The sequence below is a fragment of the Podarcis vaucheri genome (assembly GCF_965113315.1).
Source record: "Podarcis vaucheri genome assembly, chromosome: 5".
Lineage (NCBI taxonomy): Eukaryota > Metazoa > Chordata > Lepidosauria > Squamata > Lacertidae > Podarcis > Podarcis vaucheri.
Window position 1 is genome coordinate 74,076,954 of NC_138763.1, and position 27,154 is coordinate 74,104,107.

At 41.3% G+C, this 27,154-nt stretch overlaps 2 protein-coding genes across 3 annotated transcripts in view; one reads left to right on the top strand and one right to left on the bottom strand.

Annotated features, from left to right (window-relative positions):
• The window catches only part of TET1 (tet methylcytosine dioxygenase 1), an 87,405-nt gene extending 78,485 nt beyond the window's left edge, over nucleotides 1-8,920 (bottom strand). Inside the window, exons 1-3 of one of the 2 annotated variants that reach the window (XM_082223778.1) lie at nucleotides 8,451-8,920; nucleotides 721-800; nucleotides 394-468 (exon numbers count right to left, since the gene is read on the bottom strand). The gene's annotated coding sequence lies outside the window, so the exon portion shown is untranslated. Of the gene's footprint in view, nucleotides 1-393; nucleotides 801-8,450 lie in introns of those variants that run through there. The other variant, XM_082223777.1, reaches the window with a different exon arrangement.
• A 161-nt stretch (nucleotides 8,921-9,081) lies between these two features.
• Nucleotides 9,082-26,814, top strand: SLC25A16 (solute carrier family 25 member 16). Its single transcript, XM_082223783.1, has 9 exons — nucleotides 9,082-9,325; nucleotides 10,855-10,947; nucleotides 13,000-13,133; nucleotides 15,862-15,925; nucleotides 18,213-18,334; nucleotides 19,113-19,179; nucleotides 21,393-21,555; nucleotides 24,240-24,308; nucleotides 26,402-26,814. Exons 1-9 carry the CDS (start codon nucleotides 9,226-9,228, stop codon nucleotides 26,556-26,558), a joined length of 969 nt encoding a protein of 322 aa, XP_082079909.1. The 5' UTR covers nucleotides 9,082-9,225; the 3' UTR covers nucleotides 26,559-26,814.
• Nucleotides 26,815-27,154: the final 340 nt, after the last annotated feature.

Here is a 27,154-nt window from a genome sequence, read left to right on the forward strand (position 1 = left end):
CTTGCCTGGCGGGTTTTTCCGGGCAGACTTGGGCTGCTTCAAGGCAAACTTGCACTAAGGCGGTCACAGGTCGGACCTTATGGAGGATTTTTGGTGTTTTTTTAATTAAAAAAATATAAATGTGGGAATTTTGTTTTTTTCCTTTCCTTTCCCTCCCGCAGCCAGCAGCAGAAACTTCCCTGGGACTTTTCTCAGGGTTCCACCAACTTTTAATTGCATTCCGCTTCTCCACGTCTATCCTGGAGGAAAGTGCAGCCAACTTTTCGGAATGGGCTCTTCTCGCCAGCCCGCTGGGCAGACAAGGAAGGTTCGCGTACCAAGCGAGGCTGCTTCTCCAACCATCCCCTCCCCACCCCGACCAGCTTCTCTGGGAACAGATCCCTTAATACGTACCAGGCTCGTTGCGTTGTCAATAAGATACAGTACTAACAGGAAAAGGCGCTCCGTGCATGACTTTGCAATCCACAGCTGCAAAAAAGCAAGGAAACTTTCATGGCTCATCCATGAAGGAAGGAAAATAAGCACCTATGTGGAACATGGAGACCCCCCGCACCCAGCAATGGGGGAATAAAGCGTGCTCTTCCCGGAAGGTTAGTATCTTCCCCGGACAGACCCTCCGAGAGGGAGGCTCGGCTGCGCTTTGCTCTGGAGCTGGACGGAGCCCTCCTAGTGAAAAGTAAGATGCGAGCTGGATCGCCACTCCGGAGTCGGATTGCTTACCTCTCGACCCCGGACTCTTGGGGCCACTGACTAGCGCAACTTCAAAAGTTTCACTCAAGACGCCCCTGAACAGTATAGTGCTTAGGTCAACAAAGGTGGGAGGAAAGAGGAAAGAAGCAAGCATAAAACTGATTTGAAGAATCAAGCATAAAACTGTTCTATGATTCAAATGCATCTAATGATGCAAAAAAAATTGGCTAGAATATACATTTGGCTTATTTCCTGCAGTTTAACACTGTTCACATGTGGGACAAATATTCCCTAGTGCTAAATGGCCTCTAGCATTCCGCAAACTCCAAATATATCAATTCTTATTAATAACGGTGATAATATTTGTTACTTGCTTGTTGCACACAAAACTAGCAACATATTTAAAAACATAAGCACGAGTAAAAATACACTACAGAAAGAACAGTCACAAAAAGCACATGCCATTTCTACAAATACTCAAAGCCATCCTCCAGCAGAAAGTTTTTAATGGCCTTTTATGATTATTCCTATTTATTTAAACTGATTTAGGCATGCCTAATACTTCTTAAGATCAGACTGTAGAAGAATTAGGTGCTGTCAGTGCTCAAATTATTATTGCCTGCAACAGAGATTTGATACAAGTGCATTGGGAGTTAAGGACCTCTCCCTGTAGCCACCCTTCTTGACATAGGCATACCAGGAGAGTATCCAAAGCAGATCCTAAGGTATAGGCAGGATAGTACAGGTAGGTAAAGGGACCCCTGACCATTAGGTCCAGTTGTGGCCGACTCTGGGGTTGCGGCGCTCATCTCGCTTTATTGGCCGAGGGAGCCGTCGTACAGCTTCCAGGTCATGTGGCCAGCATGACAAAGCTGCTTCTGGCAAACCAGAGCAGCGAACGAAAACGCCGTTTACCTTCCCGCCGGAGCGGTACTTATTTATCTACTTGCACTTTGTCGTGCTTTCGAACTGCTAGCTTAGCAGGAGCAGGGACCGAGCAACGGGAGCTCACCCTGTCGCGGGGATTCGAACCGCTGACCTTTTGATTGGCAAGTCCTAGGCTCTGTGGTTTAACCCACAGGTACAGGTGTTCAAATAAATAGCTTGGGCCTAAACCATTTATGGCTTAAAGGGTTACAACCAGCACTTTTAAATTGGCCTAAAATGCACTGGTGTCTTAGACTGGCTGGATGCAGAGGAGTAGTGGGAGACATCAGCTGGGGAACACTCAAGGGACAAAGGCTCAGAGCTCAGGGACTGGTGGTGGGATGGCAATGAGTGGTCAGAGGGAGAAGATTGGGAAGAGATGGTGTTGGAAGCTGAAGAGGCAACAGGGTTTAGTGAGTAGGAGGAGCCTGTGGCAGAAAGAAGTCCAGAAGGAGAATCTGAGGAAGAGGGAGGGCCATGAGGCAGAGATACGTTAGTCTGGAGAAGAAGCGAAGGTGTCTCCCACTCCTGCTGCAATCACCTCCCCTCACCCCTGGTCTCCCAGAACTAGAAGAGGTATGGAGGAGAAAGAGCAGACAGGTGTGCTGGCAGAATCTTGGAGCGACCCGGGAGAGGAGGCGGCTTTAGACAGCTGTGGGAAGGCAGGGACCCTCAGTCCCCACAACTGCCTCAAAGGGGAAAAACCTATGGGAAAGAGTTGCTGTGCTCACTAAGCATGGCACTACTGAGCAGCCTGGCTCTTCTAATAAAGTGTTAACTTCGTCTGTGTGATTTATTGCTGACCCACTCTTGACAACTGGCAACCACTGCAGCCGATATTATAAAGATGCTGCTCACCTTGTCCCCAAGAGGACTCTGGCCGCCACATTCTGAACCAGCTGAAGTTCCTACAATATCTTCAATAATGCGCACATAGTAAGAGTGTGGATCACTGTGGAAAAGTCAGCCTTCTGTATATAGTTTAAGCCAGGAGCATTCCTATTCTAAGATCGCCAACCCAATCCAATATCAGCTGTAAGCCACCTTCCAGAACTCGGAATCTCCCTAGCCACAACACCTCAGTCTTGCTTAGATTAAACCTCAGCTCATTTGCTCACACCCATTCCAGACCTACTGCCAAGCCCTGGTTTAGGATTCCGACAGCCTCCCTGAGATCAGAGGGTGCAAAGGAAAGGTTGACTGATAACAATGCAGTATAAATCTTCGGATGGCTTTCCTGGAAAATTCATGTTGTACAGCTTGCACCTAAAAATGGACTCTACAAGCCAATGGCCACCAGACAAAGCAAAAGTCCCCCAACACCATTTTCTGGGAATGGCTATTCAAGAACAACCTGAACTATTGTAATACAGAGCCTCCTAAATCCCAGTAATTGACCCAGGATGTTACAGTTGATAGTACATACTGAAAGCCTCTGAGGTCCAGGAGGATTGAGGTAGCACCCTACCCCTGTCCACTCTATCTTGAATCATCCACCAGGGTGATTAAGGTTCCTTCCATCCTATAAATAACCCTGAGCCCAGATTGGACTGGATCCAAGTAATAATACAAACTGCCTAGAGTTGAAAAGCCACAATGTGCTCTATCACCTTGCTTTGTAAAAAATGCAAGTTAGACAGAATGGTATTTGTTAATTGCCAGATAATTTAAAGTCAATTATAGGAGAAGTCTCACTTTGCATCCTTGAGATAGGAACCGCTCCTTATCTTAGGGAGGCACTCACTACCTCCTAGGTCCTTGATTTCACAACCATGAAGGGGAGGATCAAGGGGGAAGCTAAAGGCCTCACAACTCCAAGCTATTTAACCACATCCTCGGGTAAAACAAGCTGAAAAGTATCTGCCCCAACAGTGCAAAATAGTATTCTGATCCCATCCATCTCTGCACACCAACATGCATACTCAGGTTAAAGATTTCGTGTAAAACTGCACACATCATTTAGAGCTTATTGGAAGAAAGTAGCTGAGCTACAAATTTAAGGGGGGAAAACCAAGCACTTTGTATTCTGCAACATTGTGGTTGATATGACCACCATCAAAACAACAAAAAACTTACAGTACATGCCTCTTCTGAGCTAGAAGTAAAAAGCCAGTCACAAAGACCACACAATCAATGCCTGATCATACAGTTCAGTTCTCTCTGCTTTTATCATCACAGCAATCCTGTTAGGCTGAAAGGAGGAGTTGCCAAAGTTCACCTAATTAGATTTGAACCCTGGTCTTCCTAGCCTAAACCCAATGCTCAAACCACCACAATTTATATACATAGCCTCCTGCAGCTGTTGAAACCACCCTAGATGAAGCTACTCATGCACATAAACAACAAGGATTGCCTGTACTACATAATTGCATCCAATCCCACCAATTAAAACACAAATATGCTTATTAGAAGCTTTCTACTGGTTTTCTGTTGTCCATTTGCAAAAGACAAACAGCACTAGATACTTAAGGTCATTTAACATCACCAGTGCCCGTTACCAATTTTTGTTTTACCCCATGCTTTTGACAGCAGCTCAATTTCCATATATTAGTCAAGTGGTAAGCATTTGAGTGAGATGGGCGCACAAACCCCAGAGTCTGTCAAGACTGGCCCGTTCGGGCAGGGGTACCTTTACCTTTACCTTTTTAAGCATTTAGAAACTTCCCCTGGTGATTTATCCATACCAAATTTAGGTTAAAAACAGACAAATTCAACAGGCTAGGCTTCTCCCCCCCCCCCGGGTAGCTGGCAGCTATAAAGTAATTTAGGACAAATAATATAACTCAGTATATATCTAACCATTGTTTCCCATCATAGTAGAAAGCATTCAGGTGAGCTGTGAGAAAGCACCACACCTTAGAATATTCATAACCACATTCATATTTCCACATGGGAGTACTTTGCTCTCACTTTGACTTCAGTCGTAAAGCATTACATTGCTGTTGCCCTCAGATTTAATTACTGTTCTCTTTGTTCTGTAAAGTAGTTGCTACATGTTTATCTGCGCTGGGTATGACCAAATACCGTATTTTTCGCTCTATAACATGCACCCGACCATAACACGCACGTAGTTTTTAGAGGAGGAAAATCCGTAGGCATGCCACCCGTAGGCATACCCTCCATAACACGCACAGACATTTCCCCTTACTTTTTAGGAGGAAAAAAGTGAGTGTTATGTTGCAAAGAATACGGTATTTTGCCTGTTAAGAGGGCACCCTAACTAAAGTACTTGCAAAAGGGGATGGGAGGTGTAACCATAGATCAGAAGGTGATGGTTGTTTTGTTAAAATTTATATACCACCCTTCATTTGAAGAATAGTTAGTTAAAACAAAACAACCCCCCAAACATCTATACTAGTATGAACTACTAATGAAGCATGACACCAGCTTACATCACATTCAGATATAAAGAGAACTGTAGAGCCAAATATTATTTATAGGACAAGTAAGTATAGTTTGTCAGTTATGGGAATTAATACTGAGATTACAGTACCTTGACACCTTGTTTCTTATTCCATTTATAACCCATTTTACAACCTTGATGCTTATTTGTATGCATGGTTTTATCCCTATCACATACATCAGTAAATGTGCATTAATGGATCTGATCCATACACACAGCATTTGAATGGGTACCAGTTTATGCCCACAAAAGCATCCAGCAGAAAACAATTAACCACTGACATCACCTTGCAGACAAGGATTGCCATTTCACTGGAGGCAGTGATGACTGAATTAAATAAGCATATACAAATTATATAGAAAACTATGATGGGCAGAATAATAGCACTTTTCGCTAAGCCTTGAGTGCATTATTTATTTATTTATTTATTTATTTATTTATGTTATTGAGGAATAACCTTTTGAAATGAAAATTTCCCAAGGCTATTTTACATCTACTTATTTATTTATCAATAAAATAATTTATAGGCTAATACAGTTAATGTAATAACACTTGAAACTAGTGTCAAAACCAGTGTCAACAGCAGGCTACAACTGTTTCCAATTAAACCAGTAAAAAGCCATAGCCTTTTTAAAAACAGAAATGAATGACAGTTTAAAGTCCAACTCACCATTTAAATAAAGAACAGATTGAAAAAGAAACGTATTTAAAGCCCACCTAAATGCAAGCAGGGAGTGGGCTTGACACACCTCTCCATTATGAGTGGGCAAGTTTCATAAATGTGAGGCCGCAGTTAAAATGACATGTCCTTTTCTTTTTTTTAGTACTCTATGCAATTCTACCAGATCTGCCAAAAGTTGGAAGACATGGTGTGCTATTGATTTAGCCAGAAACTCTTTTTTTATGGCAAGAGCAGAATAGCGCAAAGACCTTTTATAAAGTCAAAAGTATGAGTGTGAGAAAAGCATTGATGGAAGAATTAAAGGTGATGGAAATTCTAAGAAAGTGCCTCACACTGAGTGAAATATAAAGCAAGAACTTCCCATAGACCCTGCTTAAATTTTCAACAGTGTATATTTTCTCTTCTTGCAATACTTCCTTCCTATAAAACATGGGTAGGCAAACTAAGGCCCAGAGGCCGGATCCGGCCCAATTGCCTTCTAAATCCAGCCCACAGATGGTCCAGGAATCAGTGTGTTTTTACATGAGTAGAATGTGTCTTTTTATTTAAAATGCATCTCTGGGTTATTTGTGGGGCATAGGAATTCGTTCTCCCCCCCCCCTTCAAAATATAGTCCGCCCCCTGCCCACAAGGTCTGAGGGACAGTGGACTGGCCTCCTGATGAAAAGGTTTGCTGACACCTGCTATAAAACATACTCCCATGTACATCAGAATGATGTCTGTACTACAGCAGCAATTGCCACGTTGAGGGTCATGCTCCATTAGTGGGTTAAGGGACTTCTGTGAGGCTTCCTAGGAGGACAGGCTGTAGTTTAAGAGACTAGAGTGTTATGTGGGAAATTTCACATTCAGAAACTAGAAACAGGATCACGAAACCTTTAATTTTCAGCACGTCAGTCCCATAGAACAGAAAAAGGTGATCTACTTCAAATTGCATAAGCAAACCAGATCTCTCCAATGAGCTGTGTTTCTGCAGTTTTGAAACAGCATCCTTAAGAGTAGAGTATGGTCCAGTGAGCAGCTTCTTAGGCTTGGACTTGAATGAGTGGGTTTGTCTGCTACGGATGTACTAAGCAGCCTGGGATAAATCCCTTTCCCTCACCTTCAGATCCTCATCTGTAAAAAGGCAAAATAAGTTACCTACCTAGTGCATAACTTCAAAGGTTAGACATAGCAAGGGTCAAAACTGACTGCAAGGTATCCCCTTAGAATTGGATCTGAAAGTCCCCCTTTGCTGTGTTCCTATATCTGTTGATGATGCAAAGAAAAGTTTTATCTATCCCTTACAAGGAACATCAGTGTAAATACTGAAATGTCTTTACTGTTTTAAAGTGTTAATTGCCACAATCTTTTATTTGTTCACTTTGAATTTGGAGATTTGTATGGCATGGCTCAAACTGCATTTTAGCTATCTAATCTTTGGCTATGTACACATTAGCAGCTTAAAATGCAGCAAACTAATTTCCCCCCACTGTGTTTCAAATACTGGTACTTTTAAACATTGCTGTACACAGCAGAGAGAGAGTGGGGACATCTTCATTTGATGCACATTACCTGACCTGTATCTCCATGTCCCCTGTCCCTCCTGTTCAATAGAGCTGTCATCTGCCCATGTACAATGGCTGTCTCAAATGTACACATCTCAGCTTGTGGCTTACGTTTTCAAACTGGATGGAAGCTGGTTTGAGGGAAAGTGCATCAAACACAAGTATTTATAAAGAAACAGAAAAATATGCATGGATTGTGGCTAAATATACCAGTGGTGGGAGCACCCTGGAGCTGGAACGAATGGTAATGTGTGGACAGCCTTTATTTCTACATTTTTCATAAGGGCTTTTTGAAGGGGCATAAATAGAGATTATAAAAAGAGTAGTTTTGTATCACAGTGAAAAGTTAAAGAATTTTTTTTAACACGGGTGGCGCTGTGGGTTAAACCACAGAGCCTAGGACTTGCCGATCTTCCGATCGGCAGTTCGAATCCCTACGACGGGGTGAGCTCCAGTTCCTCGGTCCCTGCTCCTGCCAACCTAGCAGTTTGAAAGCACGTCAAAGTGCAAGTAGATAAATAGGTACCACTCCGGTGGGAAGGTAAACGGCGTTTCCATGCACTGCTCTGGTTCGCCAGAAGTGGCTTAGTCATGCTGGCCACGTGACCCGGAAGCTGTACGCCGGCTCCCTTGGCCAAGAAAGCGAGATGAGCGCCACAACCCCAGAGTCGGCCCTTTACCTTTAATGAAAGTCCCTTTACCTTTAATGAAATGTGAAGGTGATGGTTACAAGGTGTTCCACCTTCAGAATCCACTTTGGACAACACCTTTATTATTAATTAATATTATTAATTGAATTTATATACAGGCCTATACCAGGGGGTCTCAGGGCGGTTCACAGAATAAAATCAAGATATAAAACCACAAATACATAATAAAAACAAAAACAACTATAATGTAATCGGGAAATTCTTCATTAAGGCAAGATGTTACACAAAGGGAGGCAGGCTTTTCCCTTTTTTTTTAGTACTCTGTGCACTTTTTTGTACCCAGATCTGCCAACTGTTGGAAGGCATGATCCCGAGCTGCTTGGCGTGCTGATTTAGCTGAAAACTCTTTTCATGCAAAGAGCAGAATAGCACAAAGACCTTTTATAACGTGAAAAGCACAACAAAGAATTCTGGAGAACGCCAAGGCTTGCCACAATTTTGTGCCTAGTAAAGGGTATTACATAACTGCAATAATATATATATATATAAACCTGCGGCAATTGCTTTTTTAATGTGTCGTCCCTCCACCTCACGCGCGGCAAGGCTATGAAATGATCAACTCTGCCAGTGGAATTTCCGCCCGTCCTGCCGTAGTTAAAAGCCAAGAAGCCCGACCGGGGGGCGGGGGCTGTTGGGGGAGAAGAGGGGGCGGCGGAACGTCAGAAAAGAAGGCGTATATCTACGCGCCCTTCTCAACCGCGGGATCTCCCTTGCACTGCAAGTGGGCTGGACTGGATGACCCTCGGGGTCCCTTTCCCACTCGACCTCCCCCTGAGGCCCATTCGGGGACGCCTGGCCGCTCTCCCTCCCCACTTCCCCTGAAGCCACACAGCCGGCCTCCTCAGTTGGAGCGGGCGGGGAAAAGGGAGCCGAGGAGGCCGGGGGGAGGAGACGCGCCGCCGCCGCCGCCGGCTGCCGAGCGAGCTTCTCCCGCCGCCTCCTGACGCGATCACGGGGCCTGGCCGAGCAGCTCCCGGAGGCCGTGGCCCCCGCACCATGCCCGGGGCGCGGGAGAAGACGCTCCTCCCCGGCTTGCAAGGCCTCCGATAGAGGAGCCTGTACGAGGAGGCCCGTCTCTTTCCCTTTCTCCTCCTCTCCTTTCTCGGCGTCCGCGGCCGAGCCCCGCCTCTCAGCCGGGCTGGGCGGAGGCAGAGCCAGCCCGGCAGCATGTGCTGAAGGCGCTGGGTGCTGGTCGAGCCCAGCCGCGTCTCCCTCTTCCCCTTCCTCCTCCTGCCGCTGCGCTTGCGAGGGACCCAGCACGGCCCGATGGCTACGGAGGCGGCGGCGACGGCGGGGCCCAGCGCCCGCCTGCCTTCGTCGCCCGCGCGGAGGGACTTCTACTGGCTCCGCTCGCTCCTCGCCGGAGGTAAACACGGAACAATCCTCTTTATTTGGTGGGCAGGGGTGGCGAGGCGAGGGGGCCGGCGGTCGCTTGGTGCTCGCGCGACGCCCCCCCCCCCCAAAAAAAAAAAGAAAAAGAAAAATCAAATGTTTTTGGACGCCCGGCTGCGTTTTCTCTTTTCGAGGGAAGCTCGGAATCCCTTTAACTCTGATCCGTGGAATTCCCACGATACGCTCGTCTTGGGTTTTTTGCTTACACGCGCCCACCGCGCTGCCCTTGACTCCGTTAGGCTCTCGTCGCTCTTCAAGGCTGCCTACTGTAGAGTTGAGAACCGAGGCGGAGCTTGTTCCTTGAAGGAGAAGCTATACTTATAGCCACGACACCTGTCCCGGGGTCGGATTCTGCTCTGCTTTGCCCCGAGTCCTCCTTCCTCCCCGAGCTTTCTTGGTATAAATAGTAGATCGAACCGAGTTGATACGGCAGACTTAATGAAACTCTGAAAGATAGTGTCTATTTCCTAAGAACTTGACATGCATACCTGTATCTGTTCCCTAGGTAAGAAAGAGACATAATGTACTACAGGCAAACATCTTGAACCCTGCTTAATAACTGTTATCAGATTAATTGTAAGCAGAATCAACAATAAGCATAAGACAGCAGCTTGCTTTCCCCCCTAACCTTGAAAGATCTGACGTTCAAAGGTTATTTAAATGACAGTTGTAAAGTGGTAAGGAAAGAATAACTGGAGGTACCACTGTATTGCATCCTAAACTGCTTGCGAGCTTTTGTATCATTTGTAGTTGATCTGACTTGGAAGTTGAATGATACAGCACAGATGCTGCATAAGGCTGGGTGGTATGGTGATGGTTGAGAGTTAACATCTTGATACAACTTCTTTGTGGGAGGTGGACCTTTAACAGAAGAAGATACTAATAGAGCTGATCCATAATTACTTCTGAGCTGTACCAATATTTAGTGATTGATTTGGAAGGGCTGGAGTTGGTGAGCCTTATGAAAAAGTATTTGATGCCTTGATCTACTTGGCAAAGATACCTCTATACTTGCAATAAATTAAATAAATAAGTACACTACCTATAATGGGTTCTCTGTCTGCTGAATCACATGCCCATATTTCAAAAGAGTAGTCCTGTTGTAGCAAACACTGTTGTTAAGGTTTTCATAAGATTCTTTATTGTTTTCATATGATCAGGAGTGTTAGGTTTTTCACAACTTGGAGGAGATATTAGGAAACAGAATCTCCACCGTAAGGTGAGGCATTCCTGGAAATGAACATCAGCATATATACAATGTACAATGAATCAGCTTTATGTTGCTAAAAGAAAATGGAACAGAATGGGAAACCCTGTGCATAGATTGCATAACATGACTACTTTGCCAGTGAAGATAATGCCCACTGAGTGAGGGAGGCCATGCTTTTCGGGTATGGGATGAACCTTGAAAAGATAAAACTTTAAAAATAACTTGCTGAATGTTTGACATGCTGTAACATTTGGCAGTCAGCAAACAGAGTTGTTCATTTTTGTCTCTGAAAGGTGTTGCGGGATGCTGTGCCAAAACAACCATTGCGCCATTGGATCGAGTAAAGATTTTGTTACAAGCCCATAATCGTCATTACAAAAATCTTGGTAAGACAGTTTTCGTGTATTTTGCATTCTTGTATTTGTAAGGGAAGTATATTTCATTTTCAATTTACTGCAATATTGTCAGCAAGTACAGCATTTGGAGGCAAATTTGTGTTTAATCCCTGTGCTTTTCAATGAGATTTCAAAGTTACCGGTAAATTTTGCAAACCTCGAATTTGAAAGATAGGGTTGATACTGTTTTTTTCTCCACGGGTTAGATATACAGGCAGTGACCATTTTGTGCAGGGGTTCCATTCTCCCTCCCCATGTGTCATGTAGCGCATATAAGTGCACCCTGCCCTGTTACCCCCCACTCCGCCCCCGTTATGCCCGTTTCCCTTACTCCTCCGTTCTGACCCATGTGTTAGTGATCACACATCAATTGGCTGGGCCTTACATGGTCACTGGCAGCACTTTATAAAAATGGCCGGCTTTCTTTAAAATTAATGTTGCCAGGAATTCTTTTCAGAGCTGGAACCCACATTTAGCCTAAACATGAATTTGGAGACTCACTTCTTCATGTTTCTCCATATATTTTTTATGGTGCTAGTCATGCGCATAGCCAGGAAAAATTGAAGGTATAGTTTGACTCCTGTATTCTGATTCACAGTGAATGGAAGCCAGTAAACCCAATAAAAATTCAGATCATTCTTAAAAGCATGGGGGAGATGTTCATGATGCCATATTTTAAGGTTAAGCTGCTCTCATTTGTTCCCCCATTTTGTATGACAGAATCAACATTGGCTTAGTATGATTACCAGTAGCCTTGTCTGAGGCCCTCAGCTGTGGGGACTTCACTCATTCTCCTCTCCAACTGCACATTGTCACTGACCTCACATGGACGTTGGAAAATCCCATTGAGTTATTTTACTCACCAAGGAGTGAACATAGTTGTACTTACTGTATTTACTTGAATCTAATGTGCACCTTTTTTGGCCAAATCACGTTGAGAAAATTAAGTGTGCATTAGATTCAGTGGCACATTTACATTCGCCAGCAAATACTTTTTTTGGTTTCAAGGTTCTGAAAATTGTGGTGCACATTAGATTCGATGGCACATTATACTCAAGTAAATATGGTATTTCTGTGTAGCTATGTGTAAGATTGGGAGAAGAGAGGCAAACTCCTAGTTTGCACACACTTCGACTTGATTGCCAAGTTTAGCTGAAATTGGTAAATGTTTTAGCACAATGTGATGAAAGAAGTTCTAAGGACACTATATTAAGAGGTCCTAATATGATATTACTTTGTCCAAATTGCCAATATGGTATAATGTAGCCCCCCCCTCCCAAAAAAAAGAATGCTTCTGTGTTTATTATAATTTTTTAGATCAGTTTTAAAATGTTTTGATTAACTAAAAAGGCGCCCCATTTAAATCAGTAGATTAAAAAAACCCCTCTTTTAAAATACATATCCTGATAGAAACTGCAGTTAGTGAATACTCCCTTAACAGGTGTTTAGTTTGGAATGTGTGTGAGAGAATGGGGAATGTTGCTAAGAAAATCTGATATAGCACTTGTGTGCATAAACTAAAAACAGAGGGTTTTCTGTAGAAAGGTAAGTGGAATGAAAATGCAGTCTTTTTATTTGATTCTAGCATGCTGAGGGTGTATTTGTTGCAGGCTTGCAAACATTCTAACTACATGTGTCCCTGAACACAGCAAGGTTTGTAGAAGTTAGGTGAGGCTGAGTAAATATCAGCACAGACTGTTTGAGCAATGTCCTCCTCCACTGTTTATATGCCATTATCAGATGTCATTTTTCCTTACTCCCGAGTTTTGAGATCCGACTTTCCCTTTTTATTTCTTCTTCCAGTTACTATTTTGGGGGGTTGTTAATAGAAATTTTGATTTAGTCTCTCATTTGTCCACTCACCATTTCTCTTCACTTTTCGGTTCTGTCAGCCTGTTTCTATCATTCCTCCTGCCTAGCTTCCTGAACATGCTGTTTATCTTATGATAAAATCTTCTTGTACTTTGTTGGATCGTTTAGCTATCACTTTCTGTTGGTTGGTCTGATCATTTTCTTTTTGTTTTCATCCTTTATTCCTCACAGGCGTGATCTCTACATTGCGTGCTGTTCCCAAAAAGGAGGGCTACCTGGGATTCTATAAAGGAAATGGAGCAATGATGATTAGAATATTTCCATATGGTGCAATTCAGTTTACAGCATTTGGCCAGTATAAAAAGGTAGCTGCATTTAACTTCCCTGATGTCAACTGTACTATCTGTGGTTGGTTAATATGTATAAATTGACATATTTATTATGTATAACTGCCAGTTGCCTTGTTTCTTTCCCCCCAAAAGAGTGATTTGAGTAATGCAATTACTTCCAGTTTTTTATGTTTATGCTGTAAACATCAAGACTGTTACCTCTGCAAGTCTAATTAAAAACTAAAATTGAACAGTATAACAGTAATGATGGGTTGAGTGAGGCCAAATAAACTTGAGCCCAGCAAGAGAAATTAAAGGAGGAGCGGCAAAAAAAAGCACTCTTGTTAGGGGCCTCGGGATATACCACAGCATTTTGTGGTCGGACATCACTTGTATAAATTGAAATATATTATGAGTTGCATAAAACTTGTTGAATTTCTTAACACCAGTTACCCTCTCTACATTATGGACATTTATAGACCTATAAATACATTATCTATTTAAGCAAATCATTTTACATTTCATTCTGTATATCATTAAAATGTCAAATATGTCTTTGTATGTAAATCACATAATCTGCACAAGTTGGCTCTTTCCGACTTCGATATGAAATGGAGCAATGGGAATATGCAAGTACAGTGGTACCTTGGTTTAAGAACAGCTTAGTTTATGAACAACTTGGTTTAAGAATGCTGCTTTGGTTTGTGAACTTTGCCTTGGAATAAGAACATGCTTTGCTTCCTGTTAAGTGTGTTCCATTTGTAAAGTGAGTCCCCCACTGCTTTGGGAAAGCACACCTTGGTTTAAAAACGGACTTCCAGAACGGATTAAGTTCGTAAACCAAGGTACCACTGTACCAATTTCTAAATCACTGTCTATCCCAAATGCTTACATATGGTATAAAATGGATAACGGCATGTATAAGAGTAGTGCTTGAGATACAACGCAGCCTTTTCTTTAGTGGTATTTACCCTTGGAATTCTCTGCACCTGGAGAGCTGCCAGGCCGCTTCTCTTTCCGTAGATCTAGTGTGCTGTGGCACCCTGGAGGGCCTTGGATGGTGGTTAGGGGTGCTGCATGGTGCCTCTGGGAAGCACCTCTCTTTGGGGTGGCGGGGGCAAGGGGAAGGGTGTCAGCTCCGAGACTAGGGACGGCAGCAGCAGCAGCTGCCCAGAGGACTCCCAAGGAGAGGGGAGGAGGCTGAGGGAACACTCCACAAGGGGGAGTGTTGAAATGGGGGGGAGAGGCTGCCGGCTCTGTGGGCAAGGGGTGACATAACTGGGCTCCTCGGGTGCCGCAGAAAGAATGTACCACATTTTTCGCCCCATAGGACACACTTTTCCCCCTCCAAAAATGAAGGGGAAATGTGTGTGCGTCCTATGGGGCAAATGCAGGCTTCAGGAAGCTATGCGCAAGCCTTGGGAGCCCACGGGAGTTCCCGCCGGCTCCCATGGCTTGCAGAGAGCTGCCTGCATCCCGAAGCCTAGGCGCGCTGAGCAGTCGCGCCCGGGCTTTGGGTAGCTCTGCGCAAGCCGTGGGAGCCCTCCCACGGCTTGCAGAGAGCAGTCTGTTCTGGGGGCTGGGATCGGGGGAAGCTCGGGCTTCCCCCGCCCCAGCCCCGCGCCTGGGGGGGAAATAATTTTTTTTCTTTATTTCCCCCGAAAAAACTAGGTGCGCCCTATGGGGTGAAAAATACGGTAGTTGGTCAAGGGAGCTGTGGACCCAAAAAGGTTGAAAACCTCTGCTATAGATCGATGAAGGTTTTTCCCAGCTATTGGGGATATGGAATCACTGCTATTGGTGCACTTAGGAACTTAGTACTGGAACGAGGGGTGGGGTGGAGGGGAATCCTGAGGTTTGCAGAATTGCAATGCATTTTTCAAACATACCAAAAAAGCCTCCTAAGTAGCAAAAGAAAAAAAAAACAAAACAAAGACAATTAGCTGTCGAAGGATATGATGCACACCCCCCCATATTTGATGCGCTGTGTTCACTTTAATCAAAACTTTTCTTTTGTAAGACATTGCAAAAAAATCAAAATCAGAAATTGGAGCCCCCAAAGTGGTGCCCATCAGATGCCTCCAAGTCTCTTTACGTCTCTCATTATTTAATTACTGGTCTGGGGACTTTTCCCCCTTGTTTGTTTAAATGGGAGGATTGTCTGCTTTGGGGATGTTGCCTGCTTTATTGTTTGTTTTATTTTTTGAGGTGATTTAGTTGTTTTGCCTGGGTTCCTTTGTTTGGTTATGACAATGGGAGGGATGTCTGATCATTGCCAGCTTTTCTGTGCAATGGGTACTTTGTGGTGCCTGCAAGATTCTTTGATTTCAAAAGACTCTCCCAGGCCTGAAACAACTTCTGATCTATGGGAAGAAAGCAAGTTTATGACAAATCCTACAGGAAACCAATAAATAAACCAATAAAATAAAAATAAGACTGTAGTACTGTCAGACAGCAAGAACTGGCATTGCTATAACATAAACCAAAATGAAAATAGTTTATTAAGATATCAGTTGTATATAAATACCTTAAAATAAAATAAATATAAGGGTGTTGTTTTGCCACCCTGGTTGCCTTTGGGAGGAAGGGTGGGATATAAATTAAATAAGAAATATAGTAAAGTAGTGTTGAGGCTGTTATTTAAAATGTAGTCAGAAGCATTAAACCATTTGTGTTTGTTTTCAATCTGATGACCAGTGAAGCTCACTTAAAGTGTGCTGAAGGATTATTGTTTTTTCACTCTATATATTTGATCTTTTCATAGATGATAAAGCAGAAGCTTGGCATTTCTGGGCATATTCACCGGTTAATGGCTGGATCCATGGCAGGTATTGCCTTCTTATGTATATTTAACTATTCTTTTGTTTTGCTTGCCAATCTTTAAATTGCAATTTAGTAATCAAAGTCCAAGCTAAAGGCTGTTGTCTTTAATCAGTTAAAGTTAATAAAATAGATAATAGAATCATAGAATTGTAGAGTCCAAACGCCTGCAGTGCAGGAATCCCTTTATCCACGTGGTGCTTGAACCTGCGACCCTGAGATTAAGAGTCTCCTAACAGCATCCAAATCCATTTGCATGATCAGAAGTGGCTATAAAACTTTCTGAACAAGAAAGCTGTGGTTTACATGCTCTCCCACTCTTTCCTGATGGCTGTAGCAAGCAGGGCATACACAAGTATATAGTCAGAATTCCTTTCCAGTGGTAGCCACCTATGTGCTTCTGAGAAGTTCACAAGAAAGCCATGTGTTCTTCACCTTTGGATAGTCAGAGGGTCATGGTTGCATTTTTGCTTACCCCAGTCATAATTCCACATTTGTATAGCCCCCTTTTAAAAAAGCCATTTAGGATGTCTTGCATGATGAAATACTTGGATTTTATCTTTCCCAAGTCCATTGCTAATCAATTTCATTTGGGTATTCTTGAATGCTAGTATTAAACAGGGAGAAATATCTCCCCACCCCAATTATAGTTTGTTAGGCATCAAAACAAGGTAAATGCTCCTGAGGTCTATTTTAACTACGTCATAATCCTCATGGATTGAAATAGTTGGTTAGAGCATCTTTTCCCTCTACATAACAGTACACAAAACTTCAACACGTGGAAATAATTTCACAATGAACTACATATTTATGGTCTCTGAAATTTATGTGTAAGCTGAGGAATAGAAAGGGGGTAGCAATAACACTTTTCCTGGTGTAGCTGGCAGGGCACATCTAGTGCAGATGGAGATCTAATGTATTATATAAGAAATGAGCACATGAACAGTCTTCACATTTTTAGGTATACTGCAAGAGTGGCCTGGATAATATTAATATGGAAGGAAGAATGAAAACACACTGAAATGTGCAATCTGAATGTGAATTTGAGGTTTTGTATTAGTGGTGCTAACACCAATGTAGTTTGAGCATTAGAAATGCAGAGAAAACTTGTGAAAACCTCCATGGTTCTTGTTTCATTTCATTTCACTTTTAATTTGTATACTGCCTTTCTTTATTACTATACACAAGTTGGTTTACAAGCTGAAGAAACAACAAAGATCGCACAACTTATTAACAACCTGATCCAATACGGAAATGTCAGAATTAAACATATTTAAAATAGACTTGTATCAAATAAAGTAATATTCAGTAATCCATTAGAATATAATACTACACAATAAAATAAAATATCAGCAAAAAATAATTAAACAGAAATTCACTCTTAACAATTATAATAATTAATTTCTAAACTCTAATCAGTTAAAAATGAAAGCAAGTCACAGTGCATAAATTAACACAAAACAAATTGAGAAGTAAAGACACAAATTGAGAAGCAAAGACGCATAAAATTAACCCCCCCTTCTAGCACTAGGGGGGGGGGAATTCCTTTGCATCAAGGCTATGGGGGGGAACCGCCAAGAAAAGTCTGTTGTAATGCGTCTTTTCGAAGTAGCAAAGATAAACATTATGGGGAAAACTTTCCACCCTGGATTTCCTGAGTCCTGTGTAATTCAAATCTTGGTAGTAACTCTTCATTGGTGGATAATTGCCTTAGTCTCCTTTAAGGAAAAAACAACTAGGCTGAAGCAGAGGGGAAAACATGATTTCAGCTATTCAAAACACAAGTGCCCTTCATCCCAGGCATTTTGAGAACAAAGGGATTTAAGCCTTCCAAATGCAAAAGCAGGAAAAAGTACCAAACACATATGGTTATGCTGGCTTCATTTCCTGGGGGTGGGGTGGGGATAGTGTGCTAGTTTAAGCATATGAAACATGCACATTTTAAAAGTGTCATTCCAAGCTGCAGTGATTTTAAGGAAGCAGCTTAGGTCTTAACCAGAGTGTGACTTAACTGATTCCTGAAAGTTCTGCATGACGTCATTCATTCCTCTGTGCAGCCTCCCTGACTTTAGCATGTTACTTGCATAAAAATTATCTGTGTTCCCAACTCTTTAGAGAAGTTACTTATAAGCATGAAAGTACAAGTCCTCCAAATGTGAAAACAAGGTTGAGTTTAAAAATCACCCTCTATTTAAAGGACCCTTTGTGTTTTTCTGTTAGCGATGTTCTTGATATTGGCATGTCATAACTGTGTTGCCCAGTTCAGGTCGTATTTGTGGTTTTTTTGTTTTGAAGGTATAACTGCAGTAATTTGCACTTACCCTCTTGACATGGTGAGAGCACGTCTGGCATTCCAAGTAAAAGGGGATCACACATACACTGGAATTATTCATGCATTCAAGACCATTTATACGAAGGTAGCTTGTTTATCTCTTTTGTTTTAGTGCTATTGTGTTGCTGGTTTCTGAGGCTAATAATTTTTTTAAAAAACAAGCTTTTAAGGATCTTGAAACAGCTGTTCTGTGTAAACATCTCTCACTCTGTGAGAGATGCTGTTTGTGGCAGAGTGAAAAATACAGTTTTGAAAATGATACTGCTCATGAGATTTGGTAGTGGTTCACAACATAAAACAATAGAAACATTTATATTTTAAATGTTACGATTATCTGTCAGCCCTCTTGTGTGGCTGTGCCCTAGAATGCACCCTAAATCATAGTAACAAATAAAACCATTCCCAGTAAACAGCAAAATCGGCAAAACAAACTGAACAAGAGCATGCAATAGTAAAAAAAAAAAAGCATACTCTTAAGTCATCAACTCTTAGGAAGTACAATAGAAGACACAGTTTTGTCTTTTTGGGAGAGAGTTTCAGAGCAGTGAGGCTGCCTCAGAGCACTAAACTAGGTGCACACATGCTTAATAAACATGTATACCTGTGTACCTCTAGGAGCAACTCCACCCGCATCATTCTGAGATCCACAACTGGGTTTGTCCCTGAAAGTTTGGATCAGATCACAAAATTTGCTTATAAAGAGACACCTTTTTTTAAAAAAAAACCTGACCAAAAGGAAAAGACTGATTTCATTTACATGTGCAAAACATCACTCTAATCTAATGTATATGTGCACTTTGTACTCAGTGCAATTAAATATTTGTTGTTTGTTTGTTCTTTTCATCATTGGCTTACTCCAAAAGGAAGGTGGTTTGCAAGGATTTTATCGAGGGCTTACGCCAACAGTTGTAGGAATGGCTCCATATGCAGGTGAGTTGAATTTGAATGAGAGTCTTTCCCAGTGAACCACCACTTGGTGTTTAATTTTGATTCGCAAAACTGTTCACATTGCTGCTGTTAAAATAAAAATTGCACATGTTTAGTGGTGCTAGGATTTGCGTAGATACCAGCAGAGAAGGTTGTTGCCGGGAATTTATTATATAATTATAGTGACTTGTTCGTGGAATGTGCCCCCAACTAGTACAGATGTACACTGAGAGCCATCTATAAAATGCTCTACTGACTGTCCTTAGTTGTCCTAACAGTCTGAAAGATCTGCATAAGCACAAAATCACTGGTAAAGTAAACAACTATTACAGACTGTTAACAAAAATGGAAATATGCATTCTTATAGCCACATGGAGTCTCTTTTTTCTTTGAATTTTAAACAGTGTTCTTGACATCTATTCCACTATGCATTCTAGTATTTATAAGGGTTGTTTTTGCACCAGTCCATATGCACTTGTATATTCCTCAATTCTGAAACCAATTGTACGGTTCCTGTTGCCCTTTGTCTTGACTGCTGGTGTTGATTTTGAGTATCTCCTATCACTTTTATCTTTCATTTGTAGTGGGGAAGGTAGTTTTCTAATATCAATACATGTTTCACTGCACCTGGAATAGACTGAAAGGTGTAGCATGGCGTTTACATATTCATTTCCTTTCCAGAAGCATTTTAACTCTTCCCCATAACACCCGTGTGAAGTTTTTCTCACCTGCCTATCTATCAGTACTAAGTGCCTTCAAGAACCCCTGGTTCTTATCATTAGATCCCCCTGCTGAGCCCCTCACTCTTCCAACGTAAAGATAGAACTCTTCTCATCCTTAGGCACCTATTTATTTTTTATTCTGGTTCAGGGTTCCTGTCACCCTTCTTAATTTCTGGCAGGTAGGGACCTTACCTACTCTGTTGCTTAGTATAGCACCTCTTTCTGACTTCCACTGTGCAAATTACCCATAGACAACCTCCTGTCCTCCCCCCTTAACTTTCTCTCAGACTGGTTCCCTTTAGCCAGACCCTACCAACCTTCCTTCTGCTTGCTATTTCATTTACCACAACTACTCCCCTGCAAGGTTTCTCAGCCCATAGTTACCCATTCTTGCCCTCTCCTATTCACCATCAAGCTTCTTCCTCCATATTTGGCCCCCTTCTTCTGTATATGCACATGGTCTCTTTCTTCCATACACACATTCTTCTTCCTTCTCTCTCTCTCTCTCTCTCTCTCTCTCTCTCTCTCTCTCTCTCCCCCCTCACACACACATTTACAGTGGTACCTCGGGTTAAGTACTTAATTCATTCCGGAGGTCCGTTTTTAACCTGAAACTGTTCTTAACCTGAAGCACCACTTTAGCTAATGGGGCCTCCAATTGCTGCTGCGCCGTCGGAGCATGATTTCTGTTCTCACCCTGAAGCAAAGTTCTTAACCCGAGGTACTATTTCTGGGTTAGCAAAGTCTGTAACCTGAAGCATATGTAACCCGAGGTACCGCTGTACATGCTTCGATCCCAAGGTGCTACTTTGAGGCATTCCTCAAGGTCTCTCCAAAGCACCATAGGAACTGTGGTGCCTGGTGCACCTCACACCCCAATTAAAACTCTGAAAATACACAACCCAACATAATTCCCACATCCCGGATACTTTGTGCCAGATTACGGCGTTGGTGTCAGATGCAAGTGATAAACAAAAACAAAGATTGGTTCTTCAATACATACTTGACAACAATTTCACAATGTGACTATCCTCAAACAGAGAAGATATGACTCAGCTATGACTAAGCCAGAGCTTTCCAGACTTTTCATGTTGGTGACAGACTTTTCATGACACAGTAACACAGTTTTACTAGCAAACCAGAGGTTAAACTCACCCCTTTCCAGCCCCGGGAGGAGCACAGGGAGCGTTCACGTGACATACCTACACACTACAGCCAACACACTGGTGTTGTGACAGAGTTTGGAAAGCTTTGATAAGTATCATTGATTTTTTTTTTCCTCCATGAGGGAAGAGCTTGGTGCAAGCTCTACAATCCTATATATATATATATATATATATATATATATATATATATATATATGAGTTTTAACTGTGCTTAACCTTTGGTTGGATTGTGCCTTTGTTGTTGATGTAGCTTGTTGTGGTATTGTTTCCATTAAAGTTACATTTTTCCCTTTCAGGTTTCCATTAAAGTTACATTTTTCCCTTTCAGGTTTCTCATTTTTTACCTTTGGTACCTTAAAGAGTGTGGGACTTGCCCAAGCGCCTACCCTGCTTGGGAAGCCTTGCTTAGATAATCCTGATGTCTTAGTTTTGAAAACTCATGTAAATTTGCTGTGTGGTGGCATAGCTGGAGCAATAGCACAGACAATATCGTAAGTTTTTCTAGTATTTTACTGCACTGAATTGTTAGGATAGCTTGCATTAGTATTGTAAGTAAACAAAATTCCTACCTTGGAAATCATGAAATTTTAATTTTGTCATAATCTAAGGCATCAGTCACACCTTTGCGGTATGGGAAGAAAGCCTATTGCTCAATTTAAAATGGGGCAATAATGCCCCAGGCAAAAAGAAACTTTCATACTATAATAGTAAAGAACAGTATATTATGGCATTTGACACCAGAGATATCTATTTTCAGGTCTCGTCCTATGTTTTGTGATTGCATTTTTAAGGTTTCAAACTGTTTTTTGTATTGTATCTTAAATTGTTGTAATCCACCTTAGGCTGAACCTTAGGCTGCTGCTGTTGCTGCTGATAATCATGATGATGATAGATGCTGCTGGCAGCATATTGTATTCTGCAAAAGTTTTTGAAGGCTGCAACTCTTATTCATTATGACTTCCTTCAAAAACATTTGAACTGATCAGTTTGTTTATTGATAAGAGTGCAGTCCATTAGGCAACTGCTTTCTCTGTCAATTTAGTAAAACTGTACTATTCCAGCTGGAAGTTGGAAAATCATAATCTTTATACAGCAGTGATAATGTGAGTTATAATAACTTGTATAGTTGTCAAATTAAACCTCCGGGAGGATCAGAGAATGGTTGGAGTACCTCATACTACCAAAATAAAAAAATTCCTTCCAGTAGCACCTTAAAGACCAACTAAGTTAGTTCTTGGTATGAGCTTTCGTGTGCATGCACACTTCTTCAGATACACATCTGAAGAATGTGTATCTGAAGAAGTGTGCATGCACACGAAAGCTCATACCAAGAACTAACTTAGTTGGTCTTTAAGGTGCTACTGGAAGGAATTTTTTTATTTTGACTATGGCAGACCAAGACGGCTACCTATCTATAACTCATACTACCAATTTGCTAAGCCAAGCCTATCTGCACTTGATCAATGACTAGAAGTCCCATGTAAGAGCAGTGCACAAATATAATAAAAAAAAACTAAAAAGCTAGACCCCAGAATATGTTGTTTTCCAAGGAAGGGTTTTCAAAATCCAACTTTAAACGTGAGAAAGTAAAACAAACCTTAATAAGGCTACAATCCTATCCCCACTTGCCTAGGAGTAAGCCCTATTTCTATTGAGTAGAAATGTTTAGGATTGCACAGTAAATATGTATTGCAACATACAATAAATGTTTTTCCAATATAGTATTTATGAATTACATAGGCTGGCATTCGCATTAAAATGTATTTTAATTTTCTCAGTTTAAGTATTAGACTGAGAAAATTAAAACACATTTCTCTGTATCCTGACCTATCATTCCTTTTTTCCAAGGAGTTCATGGTAGCATAAATAACAGTTCTCTCCCCATTTTATCCTCACAACAGCCCTGTGTGGTAGGCTAGGCTGAGAATTAATGACTGACCCAAGGCCACCCAATGAGCTTCATGGCTGTGTGAGGATTTGAATCTGGCTCTTATGTAACACTAACTGCTAAACCACACTGGCAGTACAGGGTGTTAAGAATTTTAGATGCTGCTTTAAATATTATAGGTCAGAAATTTTTTAAAAATGAGCTGCAAAGGTGTTTCACACAACTTGATGCCAGTGAGTTCCATTATTTTCCCCCTGGCATCTCCTTTTCACATATAATATGTTAAGTTGTGTGATGGGCAGGTATGTTACATTTTTTTGTCCTTTAAAATATTGGGACTTTGTTGGGACAAAGTTAGTTACTATGGTGTCAGTAAAGGAGGTGTAAGCATGTGCTTTCATTGAGAGAGCTGAATACGAGGGATTTAAATGCTTAATTTGGGCTGGATTGTGGCCTTTTTCTGTTTACTTCATCCAGTGCAAATGTGGTATTGAGCCTTAAACCTTGTTTTTACACAAACCATGTTTAGCTTCAGAGATTATATTTCTATGAAACTGAATACATATTTGTTTGATTTTTTGTGTTTATTTTTCTGATAACTTTAAGTAGCATAAACTTGAACCTCCTATTTTCTTGTAAACGAAACCCTAATGTAAAGAAGTTCATAGTTCTGTAAAAACAGTTTGTGCTTAACATGCAAAAAATCATAGGCTCTATCCTCAGCATCTCCTTTCTAAAAAAAATGTGTGGGAGATCTTCGACATTGGAACTAGGTAATACCTTTGCCTGAGACCTAGAACAGCTGATTCTAGTCAGAGTAGATACTGTATTTACACGAATCTAATGTGCCCTCAAATCTAATGTGCATCTCAATTTTCAAAACCTTGAAACCAAAAAATTATTTGCTGGCGAATGTAAATGCACCATCAAATCTAATGTGCATCCTAATTTTCGTGATGTAATTCGGCCAAAAAAGGTGTGCATTACATTCAAGTAAATACGTTAATACTGGGATAGGTTGACTAACAATCTGATTTAGTATAAGACACCATCATATGTTCCACACAGTTCTTATTTCTCATATGAATTTCCTTTAACTGTATTTCATTGTGCAAATACTTTCAGCACTGTGGGTTTTTTTAATTTTTAATTTATTGTACAACAAAAAGCAGACAATACACAGAAAGAAAAAAGCAACAACACACAAAGAAAAACAAACAACAAAATAATGTAGGTTCAACACAAGGAGCTTGTTTTGGGGAAAAAAACCCATCTTTTTCTTCCCAGATATCCTCTTGATGTAACACGTAGACGAATGCAGTTGGGAGCAATACTTCCGGAGTCTGAAAAGTGCCTGTAAGTTTAGTTTAGTGCCTTAAATGAAATTGAAAACTGATATCTTATTCTGCTACTTTATAATAAAGATAAAGGTACCCCTGCCCTTACGGGCCAGTCGTGTCCGACTCTAGGGTTGTGCGCCCATCTCACTTAAGAGGCCGGGGGCCAGCGCTGTCCGGAGACACTTTCGGGTCATGTGGCCAGCGTGACGAAGCTGCTCTGGCGAGCCAGCACCAGCGCAGCACACAGAAACGCCGTTTACCTTCCCGCTATAAAGCGGTACCTATTTATCTACTTGCACTTAGGGGTGCTTTTGAACTGCTAGGTGGGCAGGAGCTGGTACCGAAAGACGGGAGCTCACCCCGCCGCGGGGATTCGAACCGCCGACCATACGATCGACAAGCCCTAGGCGCTGAGGTTTTACCCACAGCGCCACCCGCGTCCCTCTATAGCTCTTTACAATTTTAGCATCCTTTTCTTGTCTTTTGGTTAAAAGATATATATTATTTGCAAAGTTACGAAATTTATACTAGTCAAGGATGCATTTTGGCAAATTTCTACAGTGGTACATTCAAAAAAAGTGGGTAGAGATTTGTTCTCAGTGTATGATCCTAATGCATCGGTTTCCTTCCATCACGTCTTATCCTTGATGTAAAGATGGGATTTTGTCAGTTTTTAATAGGCTGTGTCACTATATGAACCATAGTGGACCCAAGTTTTCAAAAACAGCAGATGAAAGAGGTCTAAGTTGGTTTCTGGACTGTGTCCCTTCAGACTACAGGTGGGGATTCATTCACATAACAGTTGGTGGCGTCTCCATACACAACTGGCATGTCAGGAAGAATTCTCGCCTTAGTCACCCTTCCGAAATGCTGGTTGGTTCTTCCATATAACCTGCACATAGAATTGAGATTCAGTCCCTTCAATCAAATCTCATCTGCCGTTTAAAGTGATACAGTCCTGAAACAGGCTTCCCATTGCATTTCCACCCCTCCATAATGATTAACAGTTCATTATGTTGTGCACATCAGAGGCAGTTCAACTGTGCTGTAAGGAGAAGTGGCTGCCACAAATGACTGGTCTAGTATGCATTCTGGGGTTGCAGAATAGCAGCTCTGAGCCACAGGCCACAAATTAGAAATGAAGACTTCTTGATGCGTTGTGGCTAGAGTCCTCAACAAGCCTTTGGTGATTTTTGTCCTAATCATTATCGGACTTGAACTTTTAAAATATGTTTTTATTGTTAAATTGCTTCAGGATGTTTTTTGGAAAGCAATTGATTGATTGATTGATTTGGATGTGAAGACCCAGGACTTCCCATAGACTATTCCTCATATCCTGTTTTCATCTCTCTCTTTAAATTGCTGACAAGAAACAGCCTGCTACAAAACTAAGGCAGTTATGCTTTTTGAGGCTGTAACCCTATACAGTATGCATTTACCTGGGAGTGAGCTCCACTAAGATAACTGGATCTGAGGAAGCATTGATAGAATTGCTCTGTAAATTTCATAAATATGCCAAATACAACAATCTTACTGGTTTATTACTTTATAAATAATGCATTTTGTTACAGTACAGGTCAGATAAGAAAATGAATATTGCATAGACTTCCTAAGGGAATAAACATTTTCCTCATGACTCCAAATTTTCCAGAAATTTTACATTTTTGGGTAGTGCTCTATGTAATTTTTACTAATTTCCGTGTAACTTTTCCGGGAGACTTCCTGGTGGATTGTGTTGCTTGTTATGGTGGATTGTGTCCTAGTTCATAAGTAGGAGATGTGGGACGGTTGGATTTTCACCCTAAAGCAACAAATATTTGTGCCTTTTCTGCATGCTATATTTCTTATGTCCTTTCCGTACGTTAACAAAGAGACCTAATCCACAACTTGACAAAGTTTTGCACCCTCCTTTTAACAACCACCTTGCTTTTCCCCCCAAGTCCAATTTCCTGTGCTGCATGAGTGAAAACATTTTGTAGCAATTTTTAGTAACCAGTTTGTAAAATTCAAATATTGTGTAGTAGTTTCTAGATTTTTAAACCATTATTGAAAGTGAATAGTAAAGCTTTCATTTTAAGTATATTAAAATCTACTCTGTTCTGTTTCTAGTACAATGGTACAGACACTGAAGTATGTTTATGGAAATCATGGAATACGAAGAGGATTATACCGAGGATTATCCCTGAATTATATTCGGTGTATTCCTTCACAGGCTGTCGCCTTCACCACCTACGAATTTATGAAGCAGTTCTTGCACCTCAATTAAAGACTCTTAAATTTTATTGAAAAACAATTCTTGTTTTTGTATTGCATTTATCTGTGAAAATTCCCTTGGGAATCACTGGTTCTTATAGTGCTTTCTTTACCAGAAGAAGTATAGCATGTAAATGGGACAGAAGTTGAATAAGTTCTTTGTTATGCATACATACAGTGTGGAAGGTCACTGATGGAAATAAAAATAAATTGGGGAATTTACTGTGAAAAGTAAACCAATTTTAGAAGTTCCAAATGATTGTTTATTTTTTAAAAAATCCATTTCAATAGGTTTGCTTTCATTTTTTTAATTGGAGAGTTTAAGTATCTGCTTTTCTAAAGGGTTGACAATATACCTTAACTAAAACATAAAAGTAATTATAGATCCGCTTGGAAACCCATTTTAATGAATTCACTTTGACTTGCTTTCATGCAATTAAGTTTAAGGTTCTGCTGTGCTTCTGCAGTTAACATACCAATTACTTCAGAATTTATTAATGTAATCTCATTCATGGATTACAGTCCCTTCATTTTATTTTCAGATTTTCTAGTAGCTAGAAAGTATATAATCTCACAATTTATTTCCATGATACAGATCTCCCTGAGTGG

What these genes read in the sequence shown, in the direction of transcription:
- SLC25A16 (XM_082223783.1), top strand. Translation starts at nt 9,226, where the DNA reads ATGGCTACGGAGGCGGCGGCGACGGCGGGGCCCAGCGCCCGCCTGCCT. An exon ending in TCGTCATTACAAAAATCTTG is followed by an intron (nt 10,948 to 12,999) that starts GTAAGACAGTTT and finishes TATTCCTCACAG; the next exon opens with GCGTGATCTCTACATTGCGT. An exon ending in GCAATAGCACAGACAATATC is followed by an intron (nt 21,556 to 24,239) that starts GTAAGTTTTTCT and finishes TTTTCTTCCCAG; the next exon opens with ATATCCTCTTGATGTAACAC.